At 36.2% G+C, this 12,291-nt stretch overlaps 1 protein-coding gene across 2 annotated transcripts in view; it reads right to left on the minus strand.

Annotated features, from left to right (window-relative positions):
* The window catches only part of MME (membrane metalloendopeptidase), a 100,522-nt gene that overhangs the window by 41,543 nt on the left and 46,688 nt on the right, over positions 1-12,291 (minus strand). For both annotated transcript variants that reach the window (XM_062212719.1, XM_062212729.1), the window contains exon 9: positions 1,629-1,763. In XM_062212719.1, the coding sequence (XP_062068703.1) occupies positions 1,629-1,763 (135 nt within the window). The remainder of the gene's footprint in view (positions 1-1,628; positions 1,764-12,291) is intronic.

The following is a 12,291-nucleotide window of genomic DNA, read 5'->3' on the forward strand; positions in this document are numbered from 1 at the left end:
GCTGTTTCATATTTTAACTGTCTTAGATATAATCTTCTCCAATTTGTCTCTCAAATACTTTCTCTCTCACCCTCACCAATACTATTCAGTGTCCTTGTTAAAATTGGCCAGGAAAAATAAAAGTGCAACCATTTCTACAGGAATTTATGGCAAGTAGCACAAAAAATTCCTAGTGAATAGTAGAGTTAGGTTGCAAGTTATCCAGGGAGAATGAAACACCATCTACTTTTGTGACTGTCCTGGCTGCCTAGCCAATTTCTTAGTGCTTTACATTCAACAGCATCCAACTTTATTTTGTCTTCACTGAAGCTAAAAAAAGGAATAAAGAAAACTGTGAAAGCAAGCCCCCAACTAGTGGTTGAAATGAGTAAACACAATTTAAGTGAGAAGAGACAAAAATTCCATGTTTAAAATGGAAATTATTTCTCAGTAACCATGGCACCAATTTTCCCTTTAGGGCACATGTTTATTTACTGGAATAAAAAATGATTTACTGAATGTCTCCAGGATGGGGTGCCATATTGGACAATGTCAAGAGATACACAGGTGATTCCAAGATGACTAAGACCCTGTGCCAATCTCCAAGTCAGTGGACAGGTGTGAATATATCAGTACTGTCACTATTATTTCTGAGATAGCTTTCTGAAGGCCTAAGACTGAGCAAAGGGAGGGGGGCATGATCTGGAAAAATATGAGTTGTAAAAACCAAGGTCAGGAAACTGATCTCTAAGAATTCTGTTTTCAACACAGAGCCACATATAACTCATCAAACTGTCACTCATCGAGCTACAGCTCAGGGCATAGTCTAGCTCTGGAGAATTTTGATTTCATTTGGCCCCAGGAAAGCTATAATTGCTCTCAAAGATCTTCATTCCTCTCGAGTCTAATGAGTCCAAATTACAAGGGTGAGTGGACTGAGAGCTAGGGGTGTAGGTTGTTGACTGCAATGTCAAAGAGAACTCCGAGGGTCCCAGACTGAATCAGACCATGGGTTCAATTAGTAACCTATCCAGATATTGCTTAGGCTCAGAGTTCACTTGCTTGAAACTGCAGGACCCCATCAGGGAGAGAGAACAGTCAGAGAAAAAAGTGCCAGCTCAGGCTCCAAGGGTTCAACTAGAATAGAGAAAATTCAGAAACATACTGGTTTGGACTTTCTTGTTAAATTTTCCCTGTCTGATCTCTCTCAGCTCAGCAGCCAGGCAGTCTGAACCCAATGGTATCACATTGTGACACAGAGGCTGACCATAAACCCCATAAACCCTAAAATAAAGAAACTTTCTAGATATCAAAATCAAAGCAGCTTTGCATATACCTGGAGTCTCCAGGACATCAACTATCTTAATTGAAATGGTAGGATGCTGATGTAATCCACTTATAATAAGCAACTAAATATATTAGTTTAATATTTCTCAAATTCAGTGTATCTCTTGGATGTCAGTGGCCCAGTTTTCCATAATATTCTTAGTTTCAAAGATCTCCTTGAAGCCAATTATTCATTGCTGAACTAGGCATTATTATCATCTGGTTAAACAATTGTACTTTTTACTCTTAAAATATGATAGTGATGGAAAAGGGGGGGAAGTGGTTAAAATTATTCAGTGTATCAGAAAAAAAAGGTGTTTTACATTGGCTATTTCTTTTTCCAATTCCATAACTTTATTCATTTCCACAGAAATCTGGTTTTCATCAATAGGCAATCCTTCTTCCTGACGAATCAATTTGGCCACAGCAATCATAAAATCCACATATGCTGTACAAGCCTGTAAATAAATAACAGTAAATTGTTGTAGAATGTTATAAATATTCAACATGGCACTTCAACTTAAAGTCTCACTTGAAAAGTAATAAATACTTTAGAGAGATTTGGTTCTGGAGATTTTGGAATTTTCAATTTTCTTCCAGTTATTTTGTCCTGTAAGAATGCAATTGTAAAACCCTTGGTAAACAATACCAAATATTCCTTCTGTCTTTAAATAGCAATAAATTTCTTAGAAAATCTTTTTCTGCACTCATACATATCATAATTATTTTTTTCAATTTTTCATGAAGAGATGGCCACAAACATATCAAATGATTAGGAAATCTTTATATCCACCCCTTCTAGTCAAGCAGTATTTTTAATATGAAACAGCATTCTCAGGAGCTCTGCAACATACACTGGTGCATATTACTTAAGTACCTTGCTACTTTTGTGTTTTTGTGAAATTTCACCATAAAATACCATAGATTTAGACAAATTCTTTCTATTTTTATCTTCAATTTGTAAAAGTAAGCTATAAACTGGTAGTAACCAAACTTTCTCTTGATATAGAACATCTTAGTTTGAAATATATCCCAGTTAGGGATGGATGGAGTCTAAGGCTTGTTTACAGTGAAAGGCTGTTTATACATGGTAATGCACTTAAAGTTTTCACAGCTTCAAGAGTGTTTTGTATCCCTACTAACTGATCATAAGTGAAAGAGGTACCCTTCTATTCCCTGTGAGTGCGAAGTCACATCTGAATGTACAATGACACATAATCAAACCTAAAACTGACAGGGGAACGAAAAAAAATATTTACCAAGCAAAAATCTAATCAAATGTAAAGTCAATTTAAAAGTCCAGAAGTTTATACACTGGCTCTTGTGACCTTTATTCAATATTAAGTAAATACTTCCCTGGAGAGAGGGGCTCTCTCTATCTCTCTCTCTTTTTTTTTTTCCCCAGGGATATTCTGTGAAGCTGGGGCTATCTTTAGCCTGGTTATGGGTCTGCTACTTAGTAGATAAACTCTTTTTCAGCTGTTAAACTGCATTAAAAAACTAATTGTTAAGATCACAGGAATGAAAAGATGACTGTATATAATTTCTTACCAAATCCATTCTTACTAAAATGTAACCAGGATTCTTGTTTCACTTTGAAGTAAACAAATATATCTTGAGTTCATACCTCATGGGACTAACCATTCCAAAGCACTTGCATGCAGCGTCTGGAATCAACTGTATTTCAAAAGATATAAATTCATCTGCCTTCAGCAGGGAATTACCACTGACTATGAAAGAGATGGTAATTTGAAGTTTTCAATATCAGTTTGTTGAGATTTTTATTCATTATATGGGATGATTTTTATTAATGATGTGAGAAAACAATTACAGGAATCCCCTTGGGCACTTCTGTTAACTCTGCGAACTTGTTGTATTTTAGAATCATTATCCTAGATTTATTTAAAGAGCGTGGAACTTTGGTACAAAGCAAACACACGAACTCTGGACAAGGCTTCTGAACTGCTGAATTTGTAAAGTTCCTTAGGAAACCAGGAGCATATGATATCACTGGCTTCTAGGATGTGAACATTTAATGTAGCTACAGGGAATACACTACTCCCTTCTATGAGTTCCACTGCCTGGTAGCTACTCTATTGTGACTGATTAAAACAAGTGTCTTGTGATCTTCATTATCTTCCTTGGCTTCCTAATTTATCTGATATTAAGAACACAAGCTTACTGTTGCTGTCAAATCCCTTTTAAAAGATAAGATTCTACCTTAAGGTTTTAATTTTTCTTAAGTTACTTCTAAATATGTAAAATGCTAAATGATTCTAATTGTCATGATTCTGGGAGAAAATAATCTACATATGTTTTAGTATTTAAATAATACCTTGGCTAGGATTGATTTTAAATTATACTTTAATGTTTCTTTTATGTGACTGAGAGAGCAATTAGTTATTAGGACTTGGACCAGAGTCGGCGGTCATTTTTGACAGTCACAGGCAGCTTCTCTAAAGCCCTGAGAGAGTGAATCACTGATTCTTTATGTGAAAAACCCACTAAAACATCTAAATAGCCCTTCTTTTAAAAACATGAATCCTAACACTTATAATAGTAATTTCAAAGGTAATAATTGATTTTAAGTAAAATCCATATAATAACTTTGGTGGGTTTCAAAATATACACTAGCAATGAGAATTCAATCTGGTTCTCTCACATGGATGGTAGGAATGCCAGAAGCTGGAATTAGAAGAATCAGGATTCAAACACAGGTACTCCGATATGTGGTGTGTGCATCCCAAGAGGCATTCTAACAGCTGTGGCAAATGCCCACCTCCCTCAATTCATCCTAGTTCTTTTAGTTACCTACCCATTTCTCTACTGTCTATCTCCTCCCATTAGAACAATAGTTCTGTGAGAACAAGGAACTTTTTTGCTTGGAATCTCTATTGCCTAGAACCTGTTGTCATAGGAGCTCTAGGATTATCAATTTTATGGAAAAATTAAATTTTAAGAACATCATTTTACTCACTCCTATTTCAACAGAAATCTATTCTCGCAACTTCTCAACTTGTATTTTGGGGAAGTAAGCAAAGTCCTCTCTATATCTGATGTCAGATCCAGCTTACATCTTCTCAGCTAAAGGACTGTAAATCCCAGTGTTCCTTCCCAGGTGGGTGTCACTTAGAGAATTCTGCAGGCTGCCGTTTCTATAATCCAGACACAGAAACCCTGGGTCATCCTTGCTTGACTTCAGTTCATCCTGTCCTCATTCCAAGTCTTCCATCCTCAAGCCTGTAATGTCTCCATTGTTAACGAATCCCTGAATTGTTTGTGTGCTTTCAATGTCTGTAATTCTGGCCCTCTCTCTCTTCCTGCTGTGCCCTGCTGTGTACCTGGAGCTTCTAATCTCCAACTCCTACCTCACCTCTGCAGGATCTCATCCTCTAGCTCCATTGTTTTTCTCACCTTTCTTTTAAGCCCTCAAATGCTCTCTCTGTTCATGTAATTATCTAGTTAATATCTAAGCAAACAAATAAAATAAACCATGTGGCTTTTCTGATTGGTATCTCCACCTGTGGATGTGACAGCACAGAGTCCTGTCATTGGCACACACACACACACACAAAGCAGTGCTTAGATTTGGAAATCATGCTACCCTAACCTGCTGTACATTCTCACACAGCCATCAGTATCAGGCACAAGCATATCTATAGCACTCAAATATTTTGGATTCCTAACCATAGATTTCCATATGAATGTGGACCAGGTAACAAGCAGCCTTGACAGGCTCTGAATGTAGAGAAAAGGAAGCTCTGAGACCACTCTTCCACACAGAATTCAGAGACCAATCTAAAAGTGGACAATTTCTTCAGGAAATTAACACAATCATTCTTCTCAAGGAATTAGTATACAAGAACTTTCTCATAGGAGGTGGTTGGTTGGTTCAATTTAAAAATTCTGTGAATGGGAATGAGTGTATGTTTTATGAGTAATATGTTTCTTTCATACTGTTCTTCCAGAATAGAAATATATGCCCTTGTAAGGTATACAATTGTTTTAAATCTCACTTCTTCTGTCTTTTGGGGTTGCATATGTTATTGGGAGATCTCTTCAGATCATCAGAATACCTCAGAACTCGGGCTTTCTCTTTAGCTAGAGAGACTTGGCATGAGAGACAACCTGATTAAACAATTTTGACAACATTGTTTTATCAAGTAGGCATGGTAAACATGTGTCCTTTTTGAAATGAAGGGGCTGTTTTGGATCACCTATCTTTCTTAGATTGATTAGTGGTAGTTCATCTATAGACAGTTCTTTGGTATTCAATATGGACTTCTATCCCTAAACAGAGAAGGCAAAGAATAATCATAATTGTCTTTGTAATTGGATAAACCTCTCATGGTGATCAAGGTACTCCCATGAATGTTATTCAGGCTACTGAGATCACTAAATACCAATAAAAACATATTCTAGGCTGTTGAATTTATTAGAGTGCTAGGAGGAATGGGATCCATCAAACTCACAATGGAAAAGAGGGTAAAAGACCACTCATAAAGATGTATACATGAATCAAGATTGCTACATTCCTGTTCTGTTTGAATGCCACTACTCTTAAGCATTTAGCCAAATGCCTCAGTATTCTTTTCCCAAGGGGCCAATGGACCTGTAATTCAGCCTCTTTTTTCCTGTAGTTGTTCTCTAAATTCCACAACTTGCCTCCAATTCTAGAGGGAAAAGTGCCAAGAAATCTCATCTACCTCTCTGATCAAAAACAAGATGTTCATAAATGTATTATTATAAGGCCATTGGGAGCCAGTGCTGTGGCATAGTGAGCTCGTTTCCTTCTGGGGTGCTGGCATCCCATATGGGCACAGGTTCATGTCCCATCTCCTCCTCTTCCTATCTAGCGCTTTGTCATGGCCTGGGAAAGTGGTGAAGATGGCCCAAGTGCTTAGGCCTCTACACCTGAGTAGGTGACCCAGAGGAAACTCCTGGCTCCTGGCCACGGATTGGCCCAGCTCCAGCCATTGTGGCAATTTGGGGAGTGAACCAGGGGATGGAAGACCTTTCTCTCTGTTTCTCCTCCTCTCTGAAACTCTGCCTCTCAAATAAACAAATAAAAATCTTTTTTTTAAAAAAAGGGTCCAACTCAAAAAAAGTTTGAAGTATCTTGGGTTTGAGGACCAAAATAATTTTGGAAAAACAGAAAAGTCTTATAAAAAATTTCAACTCTTCATATATAACATAACACACAAAAAATAACAGAATTCCTAAAGTAAATAACATGTTACTGCATGTGGTAACTACTGCGAAACTTTGTACTTATCACTTTCAGAGTTGTCATTATGTCAGTAAACTTTTGTTAAAAGCAAAACAAATGATATGAAATTGGCCCCCACATGTTAGAATAAGTTGCAATTATGTCATATTGCAGCATATTTAGAAAGAGTTGAGAAAAATCAGTCCATTGAATGTAAACATATCTCTCTGTTGAAGTCTCTTGGTCTACAACTGTACAACCTCCAATTTCTCTACGAATATCTCAGGTCCTTCAATACATTATGCATTGACTTTTCAGTTTTTACAAACACTTTCCATTGTCTTAGATTTTTCTAAGTATTTCTGTGCCCTCACAATATTATAAAACCAATTTTTGCTATTCCTATATTCCTAGGCTTGCTATTTCATTGCTGAAAAAAATACTATCTTCCATGATCAATACCTTCTTTGTTCAGCCTCAGCAGTCACACAGGATGTGTAAGCAGGCTTTATCTTTGCTTACTAGAAACTTCTTCGGAAAATAGTACACTGAAGTCATGAAAAGTCAGGGGCACAAGATTTGTTCTTGGCCTCATTATCCAGTTACTGCAGATTGCCCCAGCAATGAATACCCTGAGGCTGGAATACTTAGATCTCTGCTTTTATTATAGAATATGGTCATCTCCATATGATGACAACACACAAAAATGCCTAGTGATGATCTTCAAAGAAGGAAAAAGTACAATACACGTAAAAGGTATCAGTGAATTGCTACTTTGATACTGGACTACTTAAAACAAGCAATATTCATATGTCTTATCTCCTGTCAAAGGGACAAGGATCATCAAAGAAATATGTCTCTTTCCAGATGTCAGCTTGGTTTATTTCATGCTTTGAAATCAAAATTAGAGTTCAAAGTCACACAAGTAATTCTCAGCAAACCTCACTGCAACAGAGGCTTATATCACTGAGGCTAGACAGGGCCTTATCCTATGATGTTTGTGAAGTTCTATTTAGATTTCCTCAGAGGTGAAGCTTTCCATAAGATTTCACATGGATAAATCTTAAGTAACGAGACACACCAATTTTTTTAATGTATGTATTTTTCAGTAGTAACACAGATGTTTATGTTTCTCAGCTTGATATCTGGCCTCGGTAACCCTGAATTATCAGTTTTAGACTATGAACCCCAAGGAAAAATAGTGTTTCCTCATCTTTATTTATTTATTCATTAGAAATAATGTCATCTAGCATATAAGCCAGATTGGGAGACTGGACTACAGTAGGGTGGCCATGGTGTTTTTACCTTGTTATAACAGAATCCTCTGTTCGGTTTTCTTGCTTTGGAATGAGATGGGTGGGCATTGCTAGCCAGTAACTTAGAGAACCCAGCTTCCTGGACACAGTGGCTGGTGAGGACAATAGTAGACAGCTCCAGCAGAGCCATTCAGAGCCTTCCTCAAAAATTACTAAGACATTGGGACAGAGAATCTTTTTTCTGAGTTATGAAAATGGCAATGTTCATCTTTGATGCCACATTGGAGATCAAGAAGAAAGCCAAAGGGGAAGAAAGTAAAATATGACAATGGAAAAGAGAACTGACTCAATTGAACTCCTAGAGCCAACCATGCCTGACTGCTCCCTAGAACTTTTCAGCTCAGGGAGACAAACAATTTTTAAAATTTTGACAAAAGCTTTTATTACAATCAATGTTTCTAACTAATACATAAATATTGCAATCACTTTACTTCCTTGAGTCTCCAACTCCTTTGTAAACTGAAGGTTGGACTATATCAGCTAATGTTCCAATTAGTTCTTAAAGTTTGAGTATGATTAGTCGAAATTATTAAAGAAAACACAAAATTCTGTTATGTAAGAAGCACAAGTATATATATCTATCTTTGGGTTTCAATTGCTAGGATATGTTTCTACTTTAATTAAGGGAAAGTACAAAATTGAAAAAGAACTGAAGAATTTAGGTTTGAAATGATAACAAGAAATAATACACGCATTTCTCAAAACATAACATTAGAACTGCAAGAGAAAAGCACATGATAAATTTGAGAGGCAGAAAGGTTTTTACTAAAAGAAAAATGGTTTTGTCTTTAGGAAAGGGAGTGAGACACATTTCTTAAAATTTTTGATTACTTAGTGGTAAAAAGACACAAACATTTTACTATGTTTAAAGCTACACATAAATTATAATACTAAGATTACATTCTGAGGATATCAAAGGAAAAAAAAGAGAAAAAAGTGCTTCTATAAAGTGAAATTGGCTTTCTTATTAACTGTAGGTGCCATTTTCACTGTTCTTAAGCAACTTGGTTTTAGGACTATGGAAGGTGAGTCCCTGCCTGAGAAAGGTATCCATGAAGGAGAGATAGAGAGAATCTGGACAAATGGGCTTAGCTAATAATTTGATCAAGCAGATCTGTGATTATGGCTCTCTTCACTCAAAAAGGTTTGTGATCCTGCCAAATCCTGAGCCCTGGGAGCGTATCTGCAGAATTTATACTGCATTCAAGAGTATGAAAATCCTGGGCTAGAGTGACAGGTGAAGAAGCCAGGCTTCTCTGGTAGAGTACTTTTTGTACCAAAATCTTAGTCACCCCATATCAATCCCTGAAACTCCTCTTGGTTTGTTGCATTAAAGTAATTTATATACATATTTCACTAGAACAATTTCTTCAATAAAATAATATAGAATGCAAAAGTATGGACCCACTGAATGTGTAAGTATACTTCATGAACACTGAGTCTAGAAGAGACATAACTGGGGATTGAGGAGGGGAAAATGGACAAATGGTTTGTAAGATGCTTAGGAAGTATTGAAGCTAGGGCTCATACTTTCCCAAAAAACAAGGTGAGTCAACAGGAGGGAGCTGTAAGTGCTTGGATTCTTCTCCTTTTCTTTCCTCTCTCCCAGCCATCTCCCCCATCACTCACCCACAATAGTAGCACTTCCTTAGTAAGTAAGTAGCACTTACTTGGTAATTACTAAGGGACAGAAAACAAGCAAAGTATCTGGAAAAGAGCAATGGTTAAGCGAAACACAGCATTCCTTCCAATTTGCTTGCAGTTCTTTAGAAAAGAAAATTACATTAAATGAAAAGGTATACAGAAACAGAGATGCCAGGAAAATAGAGATGTCTTCACCTAATTTAAAGTTCCAGGAAAGGCTTTTGTGAGGGAATGACCTTAAACTTAGATTTATGGGGTGAAGAAAAAAGTAGAAGGTGAGCTGTTTCTCTCTTTCTCTCTCCCAACCACCCCCACATGTGTGTGTGACATATTTATTCTATATAAAACAACAACATAATAAATTTGTGAGAAAAATCAGTGAACACAATGATATCCTGATACAATGCTATTTAGATTTCTTCCAGGTATATAATTTCTCCATTTATCATTTTACTATCATATCATTTTCATCATTTTTTTTTCCTATGAAACACTAAAACCCTAAAAACAATTTAAGGAGATTTATTTCTCAGAGATAGCAAGGTAGTTGAAAAACTGGAGCAAACTTCTATTTGACAGCTGGCTTAAGATTCCAAGGAAACTAAATGAGAAGTTATCAATGGTAGTGATTGGTAGAGAATAGCAAATATCACCTCCCCCAGAAAGAACAGATTTAACAAGAGCAGAAAGGTACAGAGATAATTCAGGTAAATTCCATTTATAGTTGCTACCAAAAATTACTAAGAAATAAATTTAAGCAAGAAGGCTAGATACATATACTAACAACTACAAAACACTGATGTAAAGAAATTGATGAAGGTACAAATATAAAGATTTCTTATGTTACGGATTTGGAGAATTAATATTGTTAAAGCACCCATACTACCCAAAGCAATCTATACATTTAATGCAATTCCTACCAAACTTCCAATATAATTTTTCACAAAAATTGAAAAAACAATACTAAAATTCATATGGAAACAGAAAAGAGCCTGAACAACCAAGATATATACTAAGTTGTTGTGATCAAAATAGACACACATCAACCAATGGAATAGGAGAAAGATCCTAGAAATAAATTTGAGTATTTATGGTCAATTGGCTTTTCAACAAACGTGCCAAGATCACAGAAAGGGGAAAGAGCACTCTTTAATGAATGGCATTTTGAAAACTGGGCATCCACATGCAGAAGAAATATTAACAGATGTGAAGGAGAACATGGACTATAATTTACTATGAGTAATTATAAGAGACTTCCATATCCCACTTTCAGCAATGAACAGATCACTGAGATAGAAAAATCAATATGGAGGCACTGGACTTGCACTATGATTTAGAACAAATGGATTAACAGATATTTACAGAGTGTTCCATTCAACAGCAATAGAATATGCACTCTTAACATTTGCCAGGAACCTTTGCCAGGATAGATCATGTGTAAGGCCACAAAACACGTCTTAACAAATTTAAGGAGACTGAAATTAATTTAAGTAACTTTTCCGACCACAGTGGCATGAAATTAGAGACTAATAACAGGAGGAAACTTGAAAAACTCATGAACTTGTGGAAATAAAGCAACCATGCTTCAGATAACCAATGGATCAAAGAAGAAATTAAAAGGGAAATTTGAAAATACATTGAGACAAACAAAATGAAAACATTTTTAACAAAATTTATGGGATGCAGCGAAAGCAATCTAGACAGGAAAGTTGCTGCTGTTTTAGTTGGTAAAAGTTCATGGGTTGGATGCTTAATTCCTCAATGTGGCAGTGTTAGGAGGTGGGGCCTAATGGAAGCTGTTTGAGTTATGAAGGCAGAGCTCTCCTGGATTAGTGCCTTTCTCACCTGAGTGAATTCTTGTTCTTGTGGTGACAGTTTAGTTACCAAAAGAGTAGGTTCTTATAGAGTAGTTTCTCCTTCATGCTCGCTCTCTCTCTTTGGAATGCACCCATTTGCCCTACCAGTTTTTACTTTGAGTTGAAACAGCAGAAGGCCCCTACCAATTGCAGCTCACTGATCTTGGATGTCCCAGCCTGAGAACCATGGCCCAAAATAAACATTCCTTTATCAGCGGAACTATCTTCACATTCTTCGTGCCATTAGAAAGTGTGTACTAAGAGAGGACTACAGCAATAAATGTCTGCATTTAAAAAAAAAAAAGGGATGATTGCAAATAGCAACCTAACATTACACCTCAAGAAAGTGAAAAAAGAACAAGCAAGACCAAACAAAGTGGAAGAAAGAAAATAATAAGGTTCATAGAAGAAATAAGATAGAGACTGGAAAAATAATACTAAAAAAATCAAGGAAATTAAAAGAGGTTTGAGTAAAAGACAATTAACTACCCATTAGCTAGAGTAACAAAGAAAAAAAGAGAGAACACTGAATCAAAACCAGAAATGAAAGAGAAGACATTATAACTAATAGCACAGAAAAACAAAGGCTATTAGGAGACTATTATGAACAACTATTCACAAATAAATTGGATAACCAGAAGAAGTGGATGAATTCCTAGAAGCATGCAACCTCCCAAGACTGAATTGACAAGAAATGAAACAGATGAGCAGACCAGTAATTAGTAAGAGTCAATCAATAATAAAAAATACCCTTTTTGTAAAAAAGGAAAAAAAAAAAAGGCCTAGGGTCTAATGACTTCACAGTTGAATTCAATTGAACATTTAAAGGAGAACTAACACCAGGTCTTCCTTAAATTATCCACAAAACTTGAAAAGGATGGAATTCTTTCAAACTTATTCATGTGAGGCCAGCCCTGCCCTGACACCAAAGCCAAGACAAGGACACTATAAGAAAGAAAAC

The sequence above is a fragment of the Lepus europaeus genome, chromosome 2, assembly GCF_033115175.1.
Source record: "Lepus europaeus isolate LE1 chromosome 2, mLepTim1.pri, whole genome shotgun sequence".
Lineage (NCBI taxonomy): Eukaryota > Metazoa > Chordata > Mammalia > Lagomorpha > Leporidae > Lepus > Lepus europaeus.